Source organism: Helianthus annuus, chromosome 14, assembly GCF_002127325.2.
Source record: "Helianthus annuus cultivar XRQ/B chromosome 14, HanXRQr2.0-SUNRISE, whole genome shotgun sequence".
In the NCBI taxonomy this organism is placed as follows: domain Eukaryota; kingdom Viridiplantae; phylum Streptophyta; class Magnoliopsida; order Asterales; family Asteraceae; genus Helianthus; species Helianthus annuus.
Window position 1 is genome coordinate 139326431 of NC_035446.2, and position 22751 is coordinate 139349181.

Consider the following 22751-nt stretch of genomic DNA (forward strand, 5'->3'; position numbering starts at 1 on the left):
CACCACCCTTGTTGCAACCACCTATTGGTTGTCGCATCAACCATGCCGCCTATGGGTGTTCAAAAAATGTTGAAGCTGGCTGCACCACCAGTTTCTAAGTCCTTTGACACTCTTTCAATTCCACATTCATTTCTTTTACTAAATTTCAGTTGCTTAAAATTCTTGATGAACCAAACACCCCCTTAGATCACGAAAATCAACTCAATCGGTAACGCTTCTCTTGATTATCATATGATATGTTATGAAGTGTACATAAACAACAATAATGTTTTTCATCATACATAAAACAAAACTCTACGAAAAACCGAAAGACAAAACTGATACAAACATAATCTACTAATCTGTTATCCTACCTATCATTCTTGCGCTACGTTTCTTCCCAAGAAACAGACAGGAACCCATTTCTTGGAAGGTTTAACTTGTCACCATAAAGGATATGCTTAATGTATCATTCGAGCTGGGCCAATCGGCATCCTTTTGGCCCATCCACTGCCCTCATTTTAACATTAATCATCAAATCAAACCCACAATAAGTTAACTGGCAACAGGCCGTAAATCGAACTTGTAAGCATGCAACTCCATAGGCAAGATAACAAGCCGTCCTTGAGAAACATCTGGAACGCTTTCACCATATCCAAGCATCTCTGTATCATCATGCAAAAGATTTAAAGAGGTAGCTTTGGCATTTAAAACATCAAGACCCTGAAACATGTTCAACAGATTCAAATTCTCATCATCTATCCTTGAACAATCCGATCTTCCTTTTCGACAGTACGATGAATCCCAATGTCTTCTCTGCAAAATCAAGACCGTCCTCGGTTCTTCAAGATTCTGTTGTGTGTATTTTAACGGTCGGGGGACCTTAAAACTTACAACATGCAAGTCACATGGCAATGGAGCTGTTAGGGGTGAGAAAGATCTCGGGGGCGGTTGAACTGATATTTCTTGTGGTTTTTTAGCTATGAATGCATGCAATGGGTGGTTCAAGTGGGCCCCGACACGATGGGAGAAAAGAGACGGGCTTATGGGACCTGAGTGTGACACTGGGTCGAGAACCGAGGATATGTTGGATTCGAACGTGATGTGGAAAACTACGTTAATTGGATGGTTATCCATTACTCCTTGACCGAGCCCACGACCGTCGTCTCGTGACAGCCGTCGATCAAGCATGATCTCGAACCATCCATTTTTCGGGCTAGCCACACCCAATGATTGCCTCGTGTGTACAGAAAAACGGGTTCCTTTAGATTCTTGCATAAAAGCAAGTGACGGCATTGGGTAGTAATTTCCCTGAAGGGGAATTTTATCATATGTTTCTCTACGACTCATCTGAAAGCCGTTTAAATCCGAATAAAAAATCCTCTTGTTATCAATATCCGTTTTATACCTAACAACCAATTCTTTATCATTAAACTCATGCCCGATAAGCTCCACGTGATACTCATTTTCAATCAAAAGCTCCTGCACGGACCCTTCACAGATGTAAATACGGGTGCTGTGAGAAACAGGCGATTTGGCCCAGCCCGTTTGCGGTATCGAAAAAACTTCTTGCACCAGAGAACCCTCTGAAACTACAATGTCACTACCGGTTTCAGTGATCGTTTTGGCATCACCAATGGGTTTAAAAAGATAGGCCCCACTCTCCGGACTCGTGTACATAGCCAGCTCAACATCTATAACATTCTCAGACCCGCTTTTGGTTTCGGTTACTTTCTGTAACAACCCGAATTTGGAATCGAAAGTAAGAGCTTGATGGCGGTTTCTAATCTGGATCGAATCACCTTCCACTTGTGAGCAACTATACGGAGCAAAACACGGTAGACTTTTAGCAGTTGATGAAATTTTCAACTTTGCCGGTTTGGCTTTCTCACATCCTACAAAACCGTTAGCAATGTAATACGTCTGTAACCCCATAGCAGGAACAGAAGCTTTGAAAAATACTCTATGCCTTCCCGTAAATATCTTCATTTTATTATGCTGCAATTCAGGAGATATTTGACTCTTAACACAAGTCCAATTCGAGTCGAGAATAGTTACGTCGGGTCTCTCAACAATAAACATCACAATTTCGTTTCTTGTTTGCTCAAGAGAATTAAGAATCACCACCGATTGAACGGTTCCTTGATTAGCACTGATCAGTTGGTTCACCGGTTGGGCATCGAATCTGGACCGAACCTGAGCCGGCTCGAACAGTGACGGTTTTTGATCATTTTTATCATGATGGATCCCTAGCAGTACCTCAATAGCTTTAGACATAAAAATTTGAAGATCTTGTAACGAAGTGTGCATTCGCATCCCATAGTCTTGAACCACGTGATCCTTAGCAGTGCCGGTTACACCATCATGGTGCTGAAATAGAGCCAGATTCCTTCTTGCAGCAGTTAACTTATGGGTGAAACCCGTTGGTAACTTTTCACACTGGGCCCGCTGGCAGAACCCGAGTAAAAACGCCATTGTCATTTCAGTAGCCCGTAGAGTGTGCTCGAGTACACGATCAACTGATTTGAAAAATGGGCGTGAAACATAATACCCACTCCAGTAATCTTGCTCTCTATCGGCATAAGTAAAGAAATCACCGGATAAAGAAGGAAACCCGGGAACCTGACCCGACCCGATTTCACCAGGACGTGTATAGTTTATTTTTTCAGCTTCTTCTCTTACTGTTCGAAAATAATCTTCTAAAGTTCCGAATTTTGCCTCGGTGTTCAATTCTGGAGATGAATTTATATAATCGAATAACATTTGATAATTCCTAAACTGGGCTTCTGCTTCATCGATGCTGATGTAACGAAAATCGTCTCCAAGTGGGATCAGAAGTGTGTTGGTTCGGTAAAGGGTTGACTTTTTCTTGTACTGATCCAGAAGTTTAAGGGCTCGTTCCTTGACGTTTTCTTGGGTTGTTTCTTCCGGATGTTGTCCCCAGGGGCAACGTTCATACATAAATCCATTCATTCTTGCGAAGTCAAACTGGCAACATACAGCGGGCTCAGGCCCACAAGTATGAGGAATATCATAGGAATAAAACGGCATCATATGTACAAAAATATCAGTTGTTTCATAAGTATCCCAGCTTTGCCTCCATATGTACTCCAAATTTTGATGTAAAGCTAATTCTTTTTTCAATTCGTAATGAGTTCTTTGTATAAGCATGTTTTCGAACCCCATACGCTTAAGAAGATACGCCATGGTGGATGAATAGCCAAAGGGATCTATTGCCCATGAATTTTTTGGGATCACACCAATTGTTTCATTTAACCACATATTTCCCTCCATCATCTGAAGTAATATAAACCCGATATGAACTCAAACTTCATCATGAAAACAAAATTATAATCTTATAATGTAAAAAAAGTATAACATGTAAAAGGTTTTGCGTAACTTCCAGTTGTTATACTAGACTAAAATTAGCAGTTTTTATCATATAAGACACTTCGATCAGCTAATATAACTAATTGACATAATTCAGTATGAATGACAAAACGGTACCTGTTCAATGATGGCAAAATAATGTGAATTGGCCTGCAACAGACATTAAAAAGATGAAATTTAGTAAGGCTAAAAGATCAAGAGAAAGTGCAATCACTTCCTGCATATATGTATCTTTCGGGACTGTAAGATATATGTATCATACATAAACTATAAGATCAAAGTCAATGAAAGCAAGAACGAAAAAACAATACAGAAGCAAGTGAGACTGAAATTAATCTTACCTCATCATTCATCACCCAACCACCACCAACAATCTCCAACTGTCCATTCTGCAGCAACCGAATCAACGACTCCTTCTTTGCATCCGGAGCATCCCGCCACCATCTCTCCAAATACGACATCTCTTCCCAAATAAACTTCCTCCTTTCATCCTAAACACATCACAACAAACCAATCCATCCAAATAACCATCAAACCAAACACACGTTACATAACAACCCACACAAACTTAAACCAAACCAAACCAAACCAAAACAACAACTCACCTTCAACAGAGTCTCAACAATCGTATCCAAAATATGCTTACTCTGCCGATCATAATACTCCTCAACAGTAAGCTTCCATCCGGGATCATTATGCGAATGCGGCACAACAAACACCTTCAACTTCTCCTCATCCCACTCATCTCCCTTATACGAAACCCTCCACCCCTGCTTCCACGGTCCACCATCCTCATCCTTAAACTCAATCCTCTCATACAAATCCTTCGTCGTAATATCCACGTCAGCACTTTCCAAACCTAAATTCACAGATCCATTCGAAACCCTAAAGGAAGTACTTTTCCGATAAACCGGCTTACGCAACCTAACCGAGGTTCGACCGGTACGGCCGGTTCGGAGAGGGGAGATGACCGGTTTGGGGATGCCGTAGAGGTAGAAGACGAGGAGGAAGAAGAGGATGGAGGCGGAGAGGGCGATGAGGAAGAAATTGGCGAAGAAGAAGTCGATGAGGGCGGAGCGTTTGCGAGATTTGCGGGTGTGTTTGGTGGATTTGGTGGTGGTGAAGGGGAGGAGAGAGCGGGTCCAGGTGGTGGATGCACGGCGGACGTTGGAGATGCCGCCGCCGTGAGATGTGGAGAACGCCATCGGGATCGGATCGGTGGTGGAGACTCAGTCGGGTGTTTTGAGTCAATTTGAGAGTCGTCGGACGACGTCGTTTTTATTGTTAGATATTTTTGACAACAAAGACTTGGTTCTTCATCGTGACTTTATGGAACGATGCTATAGTTACTGGCTTTTATAAAATCTATACTATATAATAAAAGAAACCAATTTTGGGACACTTGTCATCATATTAGGCAATGTATCATGGATAATTATTATTTAGTTTAATGTCTTCTAATTAAATATAGATAACCATCCTATTAAATATTATTTAGTTTAATCTTTTATAGATAATTATTATTTAGTTTAATTTTAATTTAATCTCTTTTAGAGAAAAAATCATAATTAGTTTATTACCCAAACATAACTTCCGATTCATCGGATCCATCAAGATTTATTTTCAAATTTGCTTTCATATGGATCCGTTTTTTAAGTATACATCAATTAACTTGAAATGTCAACAAGGATGTAATTGAGGTTAGACTAGAGTTTTTCGCATCTTAACTTACAGTTATATTGTTTAAAAAGTTATATAAGTTAGCAATATGATTAATGGTTTGAAAAAAGTTTTAGAATTGGTTTTTTCACCTGATGAAAGTGAATGACAAAAAAAATCATTAATCAGACTAAACTTATTATGCTATGTTGGTGTTAGTTTTTTTATAACTTTTTCTCTTTTTATTATTACTTAATTATGTGTGGCTGTTAATATATTTTGTTGCAGACTACGGGGTGGTCGCGACAAGGTGTGCGGCAAGCCCCTTTTCCGCTCGGCAAACACCGCCGCCACCTTCATTTGCCGCGCGGGTAGGACACAAATCGGGGAATGGTTGCCGCTTGAGGCAAAGAAGAGGGAAGGGTTAAGTGTGGGGTCCATAGTTATATCAACAAATCATCCCTTTTTTAAATAGTTTGCCTAATCTTAATTTTGGCATGCAATCCTTGTGTTTTTTGGGTAATAGACAAAAGTTATAGGCAAATTACATGACACAATTCAATTGTGTGGAGGAAAACTTTGCCTAAAGAGATTCGGCATGCACCCCTTCACTCTTATGTTTATATGCTTGACCACATGGGAAAATGAACACAAATGAAGTTGTTTATATTTTGGTGAGCTTATATCTTTATGCCAATAGTTTCTCTGGGCCCATCCCCATTACTTTTAGGAAGCTATCAAAGTGAAGATTCCTGTATGTTCGCATATCTATTATTCAGAATTGTGTTATTATTAGTATTTTTTTATAAAATAATTTATTTTTAGTGTGATGAAATATCATGGGATGATATGTGTTTTGAGTTTTTTTTTTTTGTTTAATAGTTTGACTGATCATGCAATTGACCAACATCACATAGCTGCAAGTGTTGTGAGTATTACTTATGCTCATGAAATTATGTGGCCTAGCTGGGCTGTCAGACAAGTTGGGTAGTGAGAAGTTCTTTCGTTCAGGCTGAACCAAACCGCGTTGCCATGACCCGAAACGCTTTTTGTCCTGTTTTTTACAAATAATTAATTAGTGTATCAAATATGATGAAATTACTATTTTAGTGATTTATCCATTTTTTTAATTAGAATGTTATAGAACGTTTTATGCATTAAAACATACTTTGGCCAGCTTTTGATCTATTTGAGCTGTTTTGTTTTTCAAAACGTCCTATGTACAAGTGTTAGAGGTAAATTCACTCGATCAACCCAATCAACTAAAGTGATTGGGTCTAGATTGCCACTCTACTCATTGCTTAGCTGTATAATATTACAAGCACATTACAATAATTTTTTAAGTCAGGCTCTATCAAACATATCATATTTACTGGTGGAAACTAGCGCAACTGGAGCCTTGGCCGGAGGGATTTCGGACGGGACTGCTCTATTGTTTGTTGCCCATGCGTACATGGATTCGACTTTTAACATCCAAATTCCAACATGTCTAAAAATATCATAATTGATTAAAAATAACCAAACAAAAGAAATTTGATATTGGTGTTTGTAAAACATTGTTCAAGAAAATATAACTTCATAGTGGGATCTAAGATAACAGCAAAATACGTAAAGTCATTATTAGACTCGGTATTAACACCGGTATTTACCGAAAAAATACCGGTACCGATACCGTTTTTTACTGATACCGAATTTCAAAAAATAAATTACTGATACCGGTATCGTTTATGATCGGTATGGTACGGCATCGGTATGGTACCGGTATTTCGGTAAAAAATCTCATCCATACCCCTGCCATCGCATTTGCGAGGCGGTGACAACTAAGAGAGTATATAATAACAATCATCGAAAGTCAAAACAGTTTCTCTTATGCTTCTATATATTTTTATAAATAGCAAATATGACGAGGTTTCATTCTTTTAATGTCGTGTATCCACCATTGCCATGCATCTAATCATGAACCTTATATATACAAGGGTGGGCTCAAGTGTTAAGGGAACATATTATGGGGTTTGAAGGGTGGAAACAACTGAATTTGGATCATATATATATGAGGAAAAGCATAGCAGAAGCAAGAGACAGAGGAAAAGAAATGCTTGGTAGAACTTACTTTTTCTAAACCTAATTTCGAATTTCATTTCTTGATTTATAACTTTTCTGGGCATATACTTATGTAATCCTCACCTTGATTTCTTTTTTTCTTGCAGAATCTATATTCATTACAGGTTTATAGTTTTTGTGGTGTTTAGCAGCATTTAAATTGAATGGAATTATGTTTCATGTATTATTTCAATTTATTTACATTATTATTTGGAAGGATGATTGATTTTAGGCAAATAATGAATACTATTACTGCACTGGTACTCTTAACAGTAAACTTCAAATAAAATTTTATATTGCACGTTTTAAAGTTTAGTTTCATTTTAGACAATTAAACCTTTAAAGTATTTTTATTGGTTAAAGCCGCGTGTACACGCGGGGTTTAACCTAGTTACTACTATATATTTCTTTGTACTTACTCTCCGGTTCAAAGGAAATGATGCGAATGGTACGCATGGATAGGAACGAGCTCGGTACCAGAAATAGAACGAGCTCGGTACCAGAAATACTGATTTTGAAAATCGTCAAAATTGGATACCAGTATTGATACCGAAAATCCTTATCATGATAGTATGGTACGGTATTTGAAGGTTAGAATCAGTAAAATATCAATACCGTCCGAACCGAATATACCGATCTCGAAAACGCCAAGAAGTGTGTACCGAAATGGTACCAAAACTCAATCGGTACCGGCGTTTTTCGGGTCAAGTGCTGAAATGTTCATCCCTAGCGTGGACAAGCACTTCATAACTAGACTAGACCAGTGTTGAAACAATGGTTAACACAAGGATAACCAAGAGGGGTCGTTTCACTTATGGGGTTCAACCTCTTCTCTCGCTCGTATCGATGGCCTGAAATCTGCAAAACAGTAAACACCGTTAGTCTCGTTAAGAGGGAGAAAGGGGTTTTCCCTCTTAACCAGGCTCCGGCGTGAGAATAAGTATTGTTCTGAGATGAATAAAACAGTGTGTGTATAGAGTGAGTAAAGAGAGCTGAGATCCTTTAACCTGAATGATGAAGGGTCCTATTTATAGCCGGAGGGTGAAGAAGGAGGAAGCAGCTATGCCAGCTGTGGGTGCGCGCCAGCTGTCCGACCAAGGGGAATATCCTCTTGGTCTGCTCTGTCGCGAAGGGTGTAGTGGTACACGTGGCGTCCTTGTATTCGCTTGTGCTGGATACCTCGTACTGGTCGCGTCAGCCCTGCTCCCTGGATTGCCGCAGGCCTATGTGGCCTTCTGTCAATGGTGACACGTGTTGTCCTTTATGTTGGGCAAGGCATCTTTGGTGCCAGCTGTGAACCGCCTAGGTGTCTTCTGGAAGCTTCTAGAAGGCTCTGGTGACATGGATGCCTTGTGTGCACAAAAAGTGGTGTGGTCCCTGCCATGTAGGCAGGGGATTGGGACCATACCTCTTCAAGTCCCCCCAGTCCAGTGTGCCTTCTAGTTGAGTTGATCGTCTAGGAGGGATTCTGGACTTATGAGAGTTGTGATTTCTATGCATCGCGTTGTAGTTGGTGAATATAAAGTGAGCCAAGTGGACGCATGCCGTATGGTTATTGGCTTTTTTGAAAAAAGTGAGCCAAATGGACGCATGCCGCATGGGTTTTGGCTCTCTTGAAAAAGTGAGCCAAATGGACGCGTGCCGCATGGGTTTTGGCCTTTTGAAAGAATGAGCCAAAGGGACGTATGCCGCATGGGTTTTGACTCTCTTGAAAAAGTGAGCCAAATGGACGCATGCCGCATGGGTTTTGTCTCTCTTGAAAAAGTGAGCCAAATGGACGCATGCCGCATGGGTTTTGGCCCTTTGAAAAAATGAGCCAAATGGACGCATGCCGCATGGGTTTTGACTCTCTTGAAAAAGTGAGCCAAATGGACGCACGCCGCATGGGTTTTGGCCCTTTGAAAAAATGAGCCAAATGGACGCATGCCGCATGGGTTTTGACTCTTTTTAAAAAAGTGAGCCAAATGGACGCACGCCGCATGGGTTTTGGCCCTTTGAAAAAATGAGCCAAATGGACGCATGCCGCATGGGTTTTGACTCTTTTAAAAAAGTGAGCCAAATGGGCGCATGCCGCATGGGTTTTGGCTCTCTTGTGCTTTCTTCTGTTGGAAGTTTGGTGGTTATGGGGAAGCGTTTGTTGTGACCGTCTGACGTCCCTGTCTTTTCGGAGGCGAACAGTTGCTTTTGCAGTGACTTTCTGTCACATCAGCAGACCCTGTCGCCCATGCTTCCCGAAAAACGAGCCGACGTCTTCTCTCTCTTGTGACGTGTCAGTCATCTATTGGGCGCTTTTTCTGTTCCCTGACGTTTCACTACCCATCGCATTAAATGCGATGGGTATAAATATGGGGTGGTTATCTCTTTCTTCCTTCACTTTCGAATTCTAAGTGCGATTTCTCTCTATCTTCTTCTTGCTTGTTCTATCTTCCATATTCTCAAATCATCTTCTTCTTGACCCTTATCATGGCTGATAAGAATCCAACGCAGAAGAAAAGGAAGCATAGAGGTAGGGCTCCTCCTGGTCCAGACCAGGCTGTGATTAACAGGAAGGAGGAGGAATTTCAGATGCTTGTGAGGGGACATAACTTCCGTCCTGAGTGGGGTGCTCGTTACCCTCCCTCTGGATCCACTGCGCTGGATGCCCCTCCAGGTTTCATCACGTTATATGCTGCTTTTTTCCGGGAAGGCAATTTTAGGTTGCCGATTACAAAGTTCACTGTTGCTGTTTTGGGGGGTTATGGGCTCCATATTTCTCAAATAAATGCGATTGGGCTCCCTCGGATTACCCATTTCGAATTTGTCTGTAGGTCTTACCGTGTTGAGCCTACGTTTGAGATGTTCAACGCTCTCTACAGCGTTACGTATGCCAACGGGTTTTACTCCTTTCAGGCTAGGATGGGAGTTGCTCAGGTGTGTTCGGTTCCGTTAAAGGGCATTCATGATTGGAAGCAGAAGTTCTTTTACATTCGTCGGGGTGTGATTCCGGCGGATATGTCGTATCGGCAAGTGGATCAAGGGGTCCCTAAGGTGGATGTTCTTCCCAACTATGGCGATCAAGACTGGTTTAAGAAGATAACTGCGAAGCCGACTGCTATTTCTCAACTGGATGAGATGGCTTTAGTTGGTGCAGGGATGAGTTTGCTGTGGGTTCCTAAACACCCACTGGGTCAGCCAGCGTATAGCCATAAGGGCAAATGTATTGTTCTTTCATGTCTTAACGCTTGATTATTTCCCTTTATGCTTACTATGTGTCCTTATTTTTGTTTCCATTTTGCAGTTGGTTATAGTTTGTTGAATGCCTTGGACCCTAAATCAGCGGGTGCCATGGTTGAAGCTATTCAGGCTGATGGGAATCCAACATGGTTGGAGCAAATACGAGACCGTTTTCTGCATCCTACCGATGCTAGTTTGAGCAGATACGCCAATGAAGTTCTTGGTGAGGATGATGGGGATGACTTGGTCGACTCTGGTCGAGAGGAAGTCGTCATCCTTTCTAGTGGAAGTTCTGACCGGGATGTTGAAGATCTAATATCTCATTCCGCGCGTGCAGGTACCGCGCCTGGTGGTGTTGCTGAGCCGGTACATGGGTTTGCTGAGGATGATGACGATGCGGAGGCATCTGTTGATCCGTCTGCCCAGTTGGAGACGAGGAAAAAGGCGAGGACTGAGAAATCTGGAAGAAGGGAAGAGAAGAAGGAGGGTGGAGCTGCTGGATCTTCTCGTAAGCAACCTTCTACTCCTCCTTATCTAGATTATGTGGTAGTGTCTGATACATTGTCTGGCCTAGGCCCTGGGGAGGTGCGTCAGGGGTCGGATCCTGACGATAAGGCCACTTTGACTGAGCATATGAAGAAGAAAGCTCTCGAGGATCACAAACGACGCCTTGATGAGCAGGCTGCTGCTGTTTTTGCTGCCAAGAAGGCAAAGCTTCAAAAAGAGGTCCCCCCGGCGCCCTCAGAGTCTGAGATTGATTTGGGCGTGTTTAGTGGGGGTCGAGGGAACTTGTTGGAGGAGATATGGGCTGCCTCTGCTCCTCTTTCTGGTAAATTTTCTTTCATTGTATGTTTGTTGTATCTTTCTTGGTATTGCTCTTTAATTGTTGTCTTATGGCAGAATCTAAGACTAGCAAGAAGCCGCGGCCGGTGGATATTTCTCAGATTACTCCACCTACCTCTCCTCCTTCGAGGACTGTTGGCTTGACCCCTCCTCGAGATGATGTTGATGTAACTGTGAAGGGCGGGGAAGGGTTTGAAGGTATATTTGAGGGAGGTGACGCTGCTGGTGGTGATGTTGGTGGTGACGCTGGTGGAGGCGACGGTGCCGGAGGTGATGTTGCTGGAGTTGATAAGGGTAAAGGTGTTGAAGTGGAGATGGAGTCTAGTGAGACTACTCCGCAACAAACCATTTACACAAAACGTCCTCCTGGTGGGGGTGGGGCCACATCTGGCACCGTGCGGGACTCATACTTTGAACATATTCCTGATGATTCATGGGGCAATCCAGCTTGTGATGATATGCCTCACGTTCCCCGCTGGAGCCTGACTCAGGGTTCTCGCATGAAAGATTTGAAGAATTGTCATGAGTTTTTCTCTTTGTCTCTCCCGCCTGCAGAGAGAATGTTTCAGAAAAACCGCAGCCGCTTTGCCCTTTTAGATGATCATGTTAGGGCTGGGGTTAACTTCTTTGCCACTTCTCAGGAGATTCTTCGCGAATGGCGATCTATGGGAGAAGAAACTCTGGAGTTTGAAGAGGCTAAGAAGGCGTTTTCTGAAGAGAGAGAAAAATTTAACTCAGAGCGAAAAGGTTTGCAATGGCGGGTTGCTGATGCTGAGCGGAAACTCGAAGAGCAGAAACAGTTGAACGAGCAAAAACAAAAGGATTGGGAGTCGGCATGTGCTCGTACGAACGCGGAGATGCAGTCGCAGCGTGATGCTATTGTGCGGTTGTCTGGTGAGAAGACGGCCCTTGCGGATGAGGCTCATCAGGCGCGTCTTGCTGCGGAGAAGAAAGAAAAAGAATATGTTGCGCGGATCGATAAGCTGGAGCTTCTTGCGCAGGAGAAGGCTGCGGAGTGTGAAACTGTTCAGCGCCTTCTTGATGAGAAGGCGGCTGAGTGTCGTGCTTCTGAGCTTCTTGCTGAGGAGGCCTCAGCTGATAGTAGGTGGTTGCTTTCCCGCGGCGTTCCTTTGGTTTGGTTTCCTCATTTTGTTTTTGTGTTTGCATATTCTTGTTCTTATTTGGTCTCGTTCTCCTGCAGCTTGCTGATCGTATCTTACATTCTGATGAACTTGCGCGCTATATGTTTGAACTGGGTAGGGCAGGGTATAATAGTGGACGCAAGTTTGGGTATGCTGAAGGTAAACTTGCGGCGGTGAACAATGAGAAGGATTTTCACTTCGAGCTGTATAAAGAGGATTGTGATGCTACTTATGCTGCGAAGCGAAAAGAGTTCTCGACGCTTGATTTAGCTGTTGTTCGGGCCTCTGGGAAGTTGGCTCACAAAGCGAATGGGGTGGCTTTGTTGAAAAAGGCCTTGGGAGAAGATGGCGATGATGCTGCTGGAGGTGCTGGCTCCAGCCATGCGTGATAGGTTGTTTCCGGCCTGCGTGCCATGTGTGGCCCTGAAATGGGCTTGTAATGGTTGTTTTTGAGACAATTTGAAATTTCTTACATGTTGTGTTATGTATTTGACAGATGTGTTGTTACTTTGATTATGGTTATGCAAATTTTGAAATCGTCATAATATGTGCATGTTTTAATTACTTTGATTAGGTGTCACGAATGAATGATGGCGCTGACAGGTGATGTTGTGTTACTACAACGTTTTTATTCTGTCGTTTAAGTATGCGCGCTTGCATGTGACATACGAAGTGATCGAGTTGCAGGTTATTGTGTGAGCTCAGCTGGGATCACAGCCTTGGGAGCATTACAATGTTTAGTTGCCTTGCTATCGATATTTTCGTGTTTATGTGGGCACGAAGTTATGTTTTTTTTGGCGTTTTGTAGGCTTTGGTTGTGTTTTCGACCCGGCTGTGCACTTGGTTGTGACGAGCCTTGGAGGTCTACAACGTTTCCTATGGTCGAGCCATTGATGTTTTCGTGTACGCCCGAAGTAATAAATGCAGTTGTGACAAAAAAATTTGCATGAAGTAAAGATAGCCAAACACTTCTTGTATTAGGTAAATGTGTCGGCGATTCGCCCTATACGATTACATGTTTATATGTAGCATTTGCGTAACTGTTGGGCATTCCAGGTTCGTGGAACCTCTTTGTCGTTCATGGTGCGTAGCTTGTATGCCCCCTTGCCGTGGACCTCATCAATGATGTACGGGCCTTCCCATTTGGGAGCCAGTTTTCCCGGTTTTTCTGCGTTGGACGCTTCATTGTCCCTTAAGACATAATCGCCTGGGTTGAAGGTGCAGATCCGGACTCGGGAGTTGTAATATTTTTCAAGCTTTGTCTTGTATTTGGCTTCATTGATTGCGGCCATCTCTCTCCGTTCTTCTAGGAGGTCCAGGTCGATCCTCCTTTCTTCTTCGTTATTGATCAGATTCATGGAGAGCATTCTCGGAGATGGAAGCCCGATTTCTACTGGAATCACCGCCTCGGACCCATAGACCAAGCTGAACGGTGTTTCTCCATTGCTTGTCTTGGGCATTGTTCTATGGGCCCATAATATGCTTGGTAGCTCGTCGACCCATCCTCGTCTTTTTTCACCGAGTCTTGCTTTGATGCCATCAACGATGCTCTTGTTGACTGCTTCAACTTGACCATTCCCTTGCGGATGTGCGACCGACGAGAAGGTGTGTTCAATGTTTAGTTCCTTGAACCATCGTTCGAGATCATCTGCTGCAAAGTTTGTACCATTGTCGGTGATGATTCGGAGTGGCAGGCCGAAACGACATATGATTTGTTCCCAGATGAATCGTTTAACGACTGCCGATGTGGTTGACGCAAGTGCTTTTGCTTCCACCCACTTGGTGAAGTAGTCGACCGCGACGATGATGAACTTGACTGCCCCCGGAGCTTCTGGGAAAGGGCCCACCATGTCTATGCCCCATTGCTGAAAGGGCCATGCGGTTGTTACTGGCACCAACTCGTTTTTTGGACGCATGGTTTTTGGTGCATGCCGTTGGCAGCCGCTGCACTTTCTTAATTCCTTCACGGCATCGAGGTGCATTCCGGGCCAGTAATAACCGGCGTTCATTACTTTTGCCACTACCATGCGCGGCCCGGCGTGGATGCCGCAGATGCCTTTATGTACTTCCCGGATCAGATAATTTGCGTCGTCGGCGTCAACACATCTTAGCAGCGGGCCGAGATATGACTTTCGGTACAGTATCCCGTCTGCCATCTGATAATGTTCTGATTTATACTGGATTTTCCGCGCTTCGGCTTTATTTTCTGGAAGTATCCCGGACTGTAAGTACATGATGATGGGTGTCATCCAGGACGTGGTTCCTGTTTGGATGACGCTGACTTCTCGGAGTGGAACAGACGGGTTGCTTAAAACTTCTATGCGTACGTCTTTGGCTAGGTGCTGGAAACTTGTCGACGCAAGCTTGCTTAAGGCGTCTGCCGGCTTGTTTTCACTGCGGTTTATGTGGTGCACCTTGTAAGAATAGAAGGTTTGCAGCAACGTCTTTGCTTGGTTGAGGTAGAGTGCCATTATGTCGCCCTTGGCTTCGTATTGACCGTTGATTTGGCCTGCCACTAACATGGAGTCCACATGTGCCTCAATATGTCGGACTCCCATTTTGATTGCCAAACGCAAGCCGGCCAGAAAGGCTTCGTACTCTGCTTCGTTATTTGTGCTCTTGAAGTATAGGTGTATGGCGTAAGTGAACTCGTGTTTGTCAGGGCTTACTAGTCGTAGCCCCGCGCCTGCCCCATCTTCGTTGGATGCACCGTCTGTATACAGCAGCCATGGCTCTTCGGTTTGTTTTTTCTCCGCTTTCTCCATCGCCTTACACTCTCTGTCTTTGTCATCCGGGACTTCCGTCATGAAGTCTGCCAAAACTTGGCCTTTTATCGACGGTCGTGGTCTGAAGACTACGTTGTGTCCCCCTAGCTCTATCGCCCATTTGGCCAACCTTCCTGATATTTCCGGCCTTGCTAGGATATTCCCAATATTGTAATTTGTTAACACGTGGATGACGTGATTGGCGAAATATCGGCGCAGCCTTCTTGACGCGTGAATCAGTGCAAGGACAAGCTTTTCCATGATTGCGTATCTTGTTTCTGGGTCGGTTAAGGTTCTGGACACGTAGTACACAGGTGTTTGGACACCTTGTCGATCGACCAGCAATACGGCTCCGACGGCCTTGTCGGAAGCTGAGAGGTACAAGACCAAAGGCTCTCCTTTGTTTGGTGCGGTTAGAGTTGGCAGCTTGATGAGACAGTCTTTCATCTCGCGGAACGCATTTTCTGCTTCCGGAGTCCATTGGAATTGGTTTTTCTTCATGCAGTTGCGTAAGGTCTTGATGAATGGGAAGGATTTTGCTGCGTGGTTGGCTAGGAATCGATTCAGTGCTGCCAATCGTCCTGCGAGCTTTTGCATGTCTTTGACGTTTGCTGGTGAAGGCATCCTCTCTATGGCCTGGACCTTTTCTGGGTTCACCTTAAAACCGTCTTTAGTGACTATGAAGCCCAAAAACTTTCCTTCCTCCATTCCGAATGAGCACTTTGCTGGATTCAGTTTGATGCTCACGCTGCGCAGCGTGTTGAAGGTTTTCTGAATATTTGCCAGCATCGCGCTCTCCTCCCTGCTCATGATTACCAGATCATCCATGTATACCTCTATGTATTTACCGATGGCGTCGCTGAACGTTTCGTTCATCAACCGTTGATACGTAGCACCTGCATTCTTTAAGCCGAACGGCATCTTGGTGTAGCAGTATAGCCCCGTTGGCGTGCGGAATGCGGTTTTATCCTCGTCTTGAACAGCCATCTGGACCTGGTGGTATCCTTTGTAGCAATCCAGAAAACATTTCCACCGAAACGTTGCCAAAGAATCTATCTTCTCGTCTATGTCTGGCAAAGCATAGCAGTCACGGGGACATGCTTTGTTCAGATCCTTGTAGTCGACGCACATTCTCCAACTACCATTCGGTTTCTTTACCATAACTGGGCTTGCTACCCACGTTTGGTACCGGACTTCCCTGATGATTCCTGCGTTTAGCAGTTCTAACACTTGTTCTTTCATTGCATCATGTTTGATGTCTCCCAGATGTCGTTTAGCATGCACTACTGGCTTTGCATCCTCTGAGACATTTAGCCGGTGTTCCGCTATGTGCCGTGGAACACCAACCATATCAGCCGGTGTCCAGGCGAACACGTCCATGTTGTCATGCAGTAATTTCTTTAGCGCCGCACGCGTTAGATCAGACATTGCGGGTCCCAGAGTGACTGTTTGTTCTGGGTACGCGCTATTCAATACCCATTTTTCTGCCTCTTTGCGCGGTGCGGGCCTGCTTGCTTTTGCCGGCCTGATTTCATCTGTTGTTAGCACTTCCTTGCTTGCGTATATCAACGCAATGCCTGTTTCGGTTGGAAAGCCTATGGCAGAATGTGGTGCGGAACAGATCATGCTGAAATCTCCTTGGGATTCTCGTCCTAAGAGGATGTCATGTCTTGAATGTGCCGGTAGCACCATGAATGTGACTTCTTCGGTTCTTGAATTTCTCCCATCATAAAGCAATACTGGGAAAGATATTTGTCCTAGGGGAAAGACGGCCTCGTTGCAGAATCCAGTTAGTGGGTAGTCGACTGGTTCTAGGCGCGCCTTATCCTCTTGGTCGAATTGATTGAAGCACTGTTCATATATGATGTCTGCGGTGCTTCCGGGATCAATAAAGATGTAATCTGTTTGGTAGTGGCCGATCACCCCTAGAATGACTATTGGCCGCTTTTCTCTTGGACCTCCCCTGACAACTGGGAACACTACCTGCTTCTCGCGCCATGAATCATCCTGTGCGCGCTTGTTGTAGTTTTTCCTTCGTCGCCGTGGACCTCCTTGCACCATATGAGTTTCGAGCTTTCTGAGCTTCTTGTTGTCTGGACCTTCATCTCTTCGTTGTATCTGGCGGTAATCGCGCTTTCCTCCTTTGACTAAGTGACCGAGCTTTCCGTCTCTTAGAGCTCTTTCGATTTCTTGCTTTAAGCTAAAGCAATCGTCGGTCAAGTGGCCCGTATCTTTGTGGAATTCACAGAAGAGATTTGGGTCCTGACCCCTTTTGTTGCGCATCTGCAAGGGTGGTTTGAACTGATGGTTCTCTGTGGCTAAGACTTCAGAAGGTGTTTTGGTTAGTGGAGTCCACTGCTTTTCTCTATTTTCGCGCTTTACTTCCTTTCGATGGGCTATCTGATTGATCGTATGGCGTGCGTCGTCCCGTGGGGGGCTTCTTTCTCTGTTCCCAGAAGCCCTCCAGGGTTGATTTCTGCCCCTTCTCTTGTTTCGATCGTTATGGTTGTGTGCGCGCTGACGGTGATCGTCACCGGTCAGTTGCCTATCCGTCTGCGCAATGGTCTTGGCCGCTTCAATGAAGGTTTCCCAGTCTTTGGGTCCTCCATCTCGCCCTTTGATTCTTTTAACCAGATCGTCGCACTTGACCGCTCGCATGAAGTGTGCACGCATCATTTTTTCTGGTATGTCTCCGATCTCTAGACATTCTTTGTTATACCTTGTAATGAAATCTTCTACGCTTTCATAGTCTTTTCTCCATATGTTCAGACAATCACCTGGATCTCTGGCTTGTCTTCGTTGCTGAGAGAAGTGTGCCAAGAACTTCTCTCGGAAGTCGACCCATGATTTTATTTTGCCAGCCGGTAAGTTGTCGAACCAAATGCGCGTCGCGCCAACGAATGTCTGAGCAAACAGGTGGCACCATGTTGGTAAGTTCCATCCGCCTGTTGCTCCTGCACCTTTAAACACCTGGAGGTGATCGTCTGGGTCCGTCAACCCATTGTATTTACCTACGTTGTGTGGTAACTTCGTTTTGTCGATGGCCGCGCACGCGATTTCTGGAATGAATTTTGAATTTTCAGCCATGTCCTCAGGACGATAGCTCAAGGTGTAGTCATGCTCTGCTTTGGGGTTGTACCCCGCGCGCTTGGTTGGTTTGTATGCCTCGTGTTCTGGAGGAAGTCTGCTGAACACTGTGGATTCTGCCTTGTACGTTGGGTCGTCTTCCTCCTCTTCCCATTCTGTATTCATGTTGCGTGCGCCCAAACGGGTTTGGATCGGCCTTCGTTGTAGATTGGAAGTTTGGACGAAGTTGCTCTGTGTTTCAGCATAAGTATCGCGCGTGTCTTGTATGCTGGGTCTTCTGACCTGTTGCGCTGGTTCTCTTTCTGGTCGTAAGTTCCACGCGTTTGTCTGCTGAGCCGTGTGTGTACTCAGAGACCTTGGTTGTGGAGTTACGAATGCTGATTGGTTGGCCTGTGCTTGGAGCAAGGCTTGTTGTGCGCTGAGCTGCGTATAAACGAGGTTTATAGACGCCATCTGTTCGGCATACCAGGAAGCCAGAGTTTTTCCTTCGGGTAGCCCTAAAAGTGCAGAATAGTTGAGTTGTGCTTGTTCCGATGGCACAGAAGGGCCTGGTCCATGGCTTACAGTCTGCATCGGCGGTGGTGTTTGGTGTAATATCCCCGTTGGAGGTTGGAGAGCAGCCCCGTTTGTGGTTTGAGTAATGATTCTTGCTGGTGTTTGGAAAATGGGTCCAGTTGTGGTTTGGCTAGCAGCCCTGGACGCACTTCCAAAAATGGATGGAAACTCGTTGTTCAGCTGACCTTCTTGGATGGTCTCGTTCCTTTGACCTCGTTGGACGTGTGCCGTGTCCGAAACGAGTTCAAAAGAAGAGATTTCTCCGTCAGCTGGGTGTGAATGATTCTGGTCTGCCATTTTCACGAGTGTTTTCTAAAAGAGAAAAAGAGGTGAGAGTGGTCTTGCAAAAAAGCGGATGGCGCCAATGTTGAAACAATGGTTAACACAAGGATAACCAAGAGGGGTCGTTTCACTTATGGGGTTCAACCTCTTCTCTCGCTCGTATCGATGGCCTGAAATCTGCAAAACAGTAAACACCGTTAGTCTCGTTAAGAGGGAGAAAGGGGTTTTCCCTCTTAACCAGGCTCCGGCGTGAGAATAAGTATTGTTCTGAGATGAATAAAACAGTGTGTGTATAGAGTGAGTAAAGAGAGCTGAGATCCTTTAACCTGAATGATGAAGGGTCCTATTTATAGCCGGAGGGTGAAGAAGGAGGAAGCAGCTATGCCAGCTGTGGGTGCGCGCCAGCTGTCCGACCAAGGGGAATATCCTCTTGGTCTGCTCTGTCGCGAAGGGTGTAGTGGTACACGTGGCGTCCTTGTATTCGCTTGTGCTGGATACCTCGTACTGGTCGCGTCAGCCCTGCTCCCTGGATTGCCGCAGGCCTATGTGGCCTTCTGTCAATGGTGACACGTGTTGTCCTTTATGTTGGGCAAGGCATCTTTGGTGCCAGCTGTGAACCGCCTAGGTGTCTTCTGGAAGCTTCTAGAAGGCTCTGGTGACATGGATGCCTTGTGTGCACAAAAAGTGGTGTGGTCCCTGCCATGTAGGCAGGGGATTAGGACCATAACTCTTCAACCAGTCACTTTATAGTTTATTGGTCAGATATTTTAGATATTTTAGGAATTAAAATATAAATGACTTTATTAATTTTGAAAAAATGTTTGACTGTATGAATACTAAAAAAAATAAGAATTAATCACATGGTTCGTGTGTGTAGTTTATCTATTTTCTCATTTTCATACCTATTTTTTAAAAATTACACATTTAGTACCAACTTTTACAAATTGTTTCACCATTGGTACCTGTGGTTGTAGAATTAATTACATGGTTAGTACTTGTGATGTATTAAAGGTGAAACAATTTTGTTAAAGTTGATATCAATAGTGTAATTTTCAATACATAGGTACGGAAATCGCAAAATAGGTAAACCATAGGTATTGTACTAATAAAGGTAGCGCAGCAATTTGGTCATTTTGTGTACAGAATTAACCACCTTTGGAGTATCTTATACCTTAACTATGTTTAATGAAAGTTATATACTCTAACCCAGGGGCGGTTCTTAGAAGGCCCGTGCCAGGGCCACGGCCCTGGCAATTTTTTCGGCCGTAGTGCTAATTTTCCGCATTTCGATCGAAATTTTTTATATATACTATGTTCGGCCCGGGCATTTTTTAGTGCCCGTGTGTTTCGGCCCTGGGACGTTCAACGGGCAAGATCCGCCACTACTCTAACCCTCACGTGTGTAAACCTTTACATGTTCATCTTCAACGTTAGCAAAGATCTCCAAATGAGATCTCTTGGTCAACCTCAAGTCGGGATGATGAGATATTTGTAAGTTACAAAATCCTTTGTATAATTGTAGATAGAAAACTTCTATAAATTTGTGTATATATTGTCAAAATGATAAGCAACATAGTAAAAGATAGATCAAATTTTGATCATCGTAAATTGTTCATCCTCTCACTTGTAAATTGTAGATGTTTTGTTTTGTAAGTAAGGTTTTTAGGTGGCGGTGTGGTGGGTGTTTAGGTTTTGGGTGGTGGTGTAGTGGGTTTAGGATTTAGATTCTTAGACACTTGTCACTCTATAAAACCTTCTTACACTTCTTACAATTAAGAGTCTTTGTAGAATAACTTTATCTCTTCAACACTCTTAAATATAAGGAGAGTGCATACTTAAGGTATCTTTTTCTTACCTTCATTTTAAAAGACCTCCAAAAATAACAAGTCTCTTGTGAAGATTTATAAGGATCGAAGTGAGGAGAACCACATCGAGACATCCATAGAGTATGCATGTAATCGCAAATGCTAGTTTGATTTCGCTAAACTACTAAGTTTATTTTCGAAATAGAATTTAAACGTTGATAAATTCTCTTTACTTTTACTAATATCTTTTTAATTTATTATTACTTATTGTTGATCTATCTTCCTTCCCTGTTAAAACCTAATCTGTTTTACTCTTTCAACCGATACCCATAAGAAATCAGTTTGTCATTCATCCATATACTTTTACACAAAACTATATTTAACATTTGGATTGTAAGTGGGCGAAGTCTTGAAACAACTAAGCCACCTATGATGGCTACTAGAATGCACAATCTTTTTACCTAAACTCCAAAAACTTGACTGTCAAGTGTCAAACATAGTGGTTGCATGTATTTCAGACTTAAGGTTATCATACACCAAGGCTATGGGGTGTGGCACGTCAAATCCACGTTAGCCAGGGGGCTTTATCACGTCTTCCCTTAATTTGCAGAGTGTGGGATAAAGCCCCCCTTCAAACTATAGCGCCCCCACATGCAACCAATCACCTCTCGATCCTGCCAAATCTTCTTCGTTACCATGTTGACGAAACCACCATGGTGCCCCCTCTTAAATCGGTGGGTATGGACGGTGGCGCCCCACCGGCGCTATTGTTGGTGAGGTGGCAGGGGTGGCGCCCTCCACACCCTCCGGCCTAACACAACATGTGCCGAAACTTTGGCACAGACGCACAGTGAAGACGTGAACTTCAGCTTTGAGTGCAAATATTGGAATATATTTTGCGTCTTTCAACTAGTTAAATTATGAAAGTGTGTTATGTAGTTTTATGTTTTGAATAAGTGCTAATACTCTAACAAAGGAAATACCTATTCCAAGAATCTGAGTATACTAATAAAGGTCGCGCAGCAAAACCGCCTAGAGTATAGCAAGCCTCATTAAACCGGAAAAGAGCATGTCTGAACCCGCTAAAAAACATGTCTTAACCGACCAAAAGTAGTTTCAAAAGGTCTGAAAAAGCGGGTCTAAAACAGCTAAAAAAGGTCTGGACCAGATGTTCGCTTTTTAAGCTCCTTGTCTTTGTGCCCTGAGCCTTTAAACTACCATGGGTAGCACATAGTTACCACAAATAGAATGTTTCAATCAAACCAGACCTTTCTTTAAAGCATATGACCATGCTAACCATCCAAATTCCTAAACCGGTCAAACGATCTTTGGCTAGGTTATAGAAACAACTAGCTTAACCAATCAAACTATCATTCAAAGCAGTTGCTACAAACACCCTTACGGCAATTTAAGCATCAATCACCAATTCTGATTCAGTCTTCTAAGACCAAGGCCCCTAACCTAACTAGTCATATTTACAGAGGAAGTGTTTAAACTTAAAAGAGCCAGAGAGGAACAGATTATTAGTGATCAAAATTCAAATGTACAGCTACTTAGATCTTTCTGCACTAGGTCGATACTTAGGCCCAGCTATGTAACAACCAAAGTACAACTAGGTTTGCCAATTACATTAAAGACAGCAAGGTAAACACAGCATTTGATTCACTAATACCAATTGCTCCCAAATCATGAGGAACAATATCCGTCGAACGGAATAAACGTAACTGAACGTTTAGTGAACCGCTCAACAGAAAGTTTGTTCATTTGATAAACTAACAAACATAAACAATATTCATCAAAATAAATGAACAAATGAACACGCCTCGTTCGTTTATATTCCTGAACATCCATTAAAAATAGACACAAAATATCATTTGTGTTTATCTTTGTTTGTTCAGTTACATATAAATGAATCGACACGAACTAAGCCT

The 22751-nt window shown here is 43.6% G+C and overlaps 2 protein-coding genes across 2 annotated transcripts; both read right to left on the bottom strand.

Annotated features, from left to right (window-relative positions):
* Nucleotides 1-196: 196 nt before the first annotated feature.
* Nucleotides 197-4700, bottom strand: LOC110903921 (alpha-mannosidase 2). Its single transcript, XM_022149719.2, has 4 exons — nt 3975-4700; nt 3711-3860; nt 3487-3519; nt 197-3276 (listed from the first exon to the last, which is right to left on the bottom strand). The coding sequence occupies exons 1-4, from the start codon at nt 4572-4574 to the stop codon at nt 535-537; spliced, it is 3525 nt and encodes a 1174-aa protein (XP_022005411.1). The 5' UTR covers nt 4575-4700; the 3' UTR covers nt 197-534.
* An 8645-nt stretch (nt 4701-13345) lies between these two features.
* Nucleotides 13346-18343, bottom strand: LOC110907447. Its single transcript, XM_022152430.1, has 5 exons — nt 17614-18343; nt 16504-17322; nt 15595-16416; nt 13758-15462; nt 13346-13517 (listed from the first exon to the last, which is right to left on the bottom strand). Exons 1-5 carry the CDS (start codon nt 18341-18343, stop codon nt 13346-13348), a joined length of 4248 nt encoding a protein of 1415 aa, XP_022008122.1.
* Between the last annotated feature and the right edge of the window lie 4408 nt (nt 18344-22751).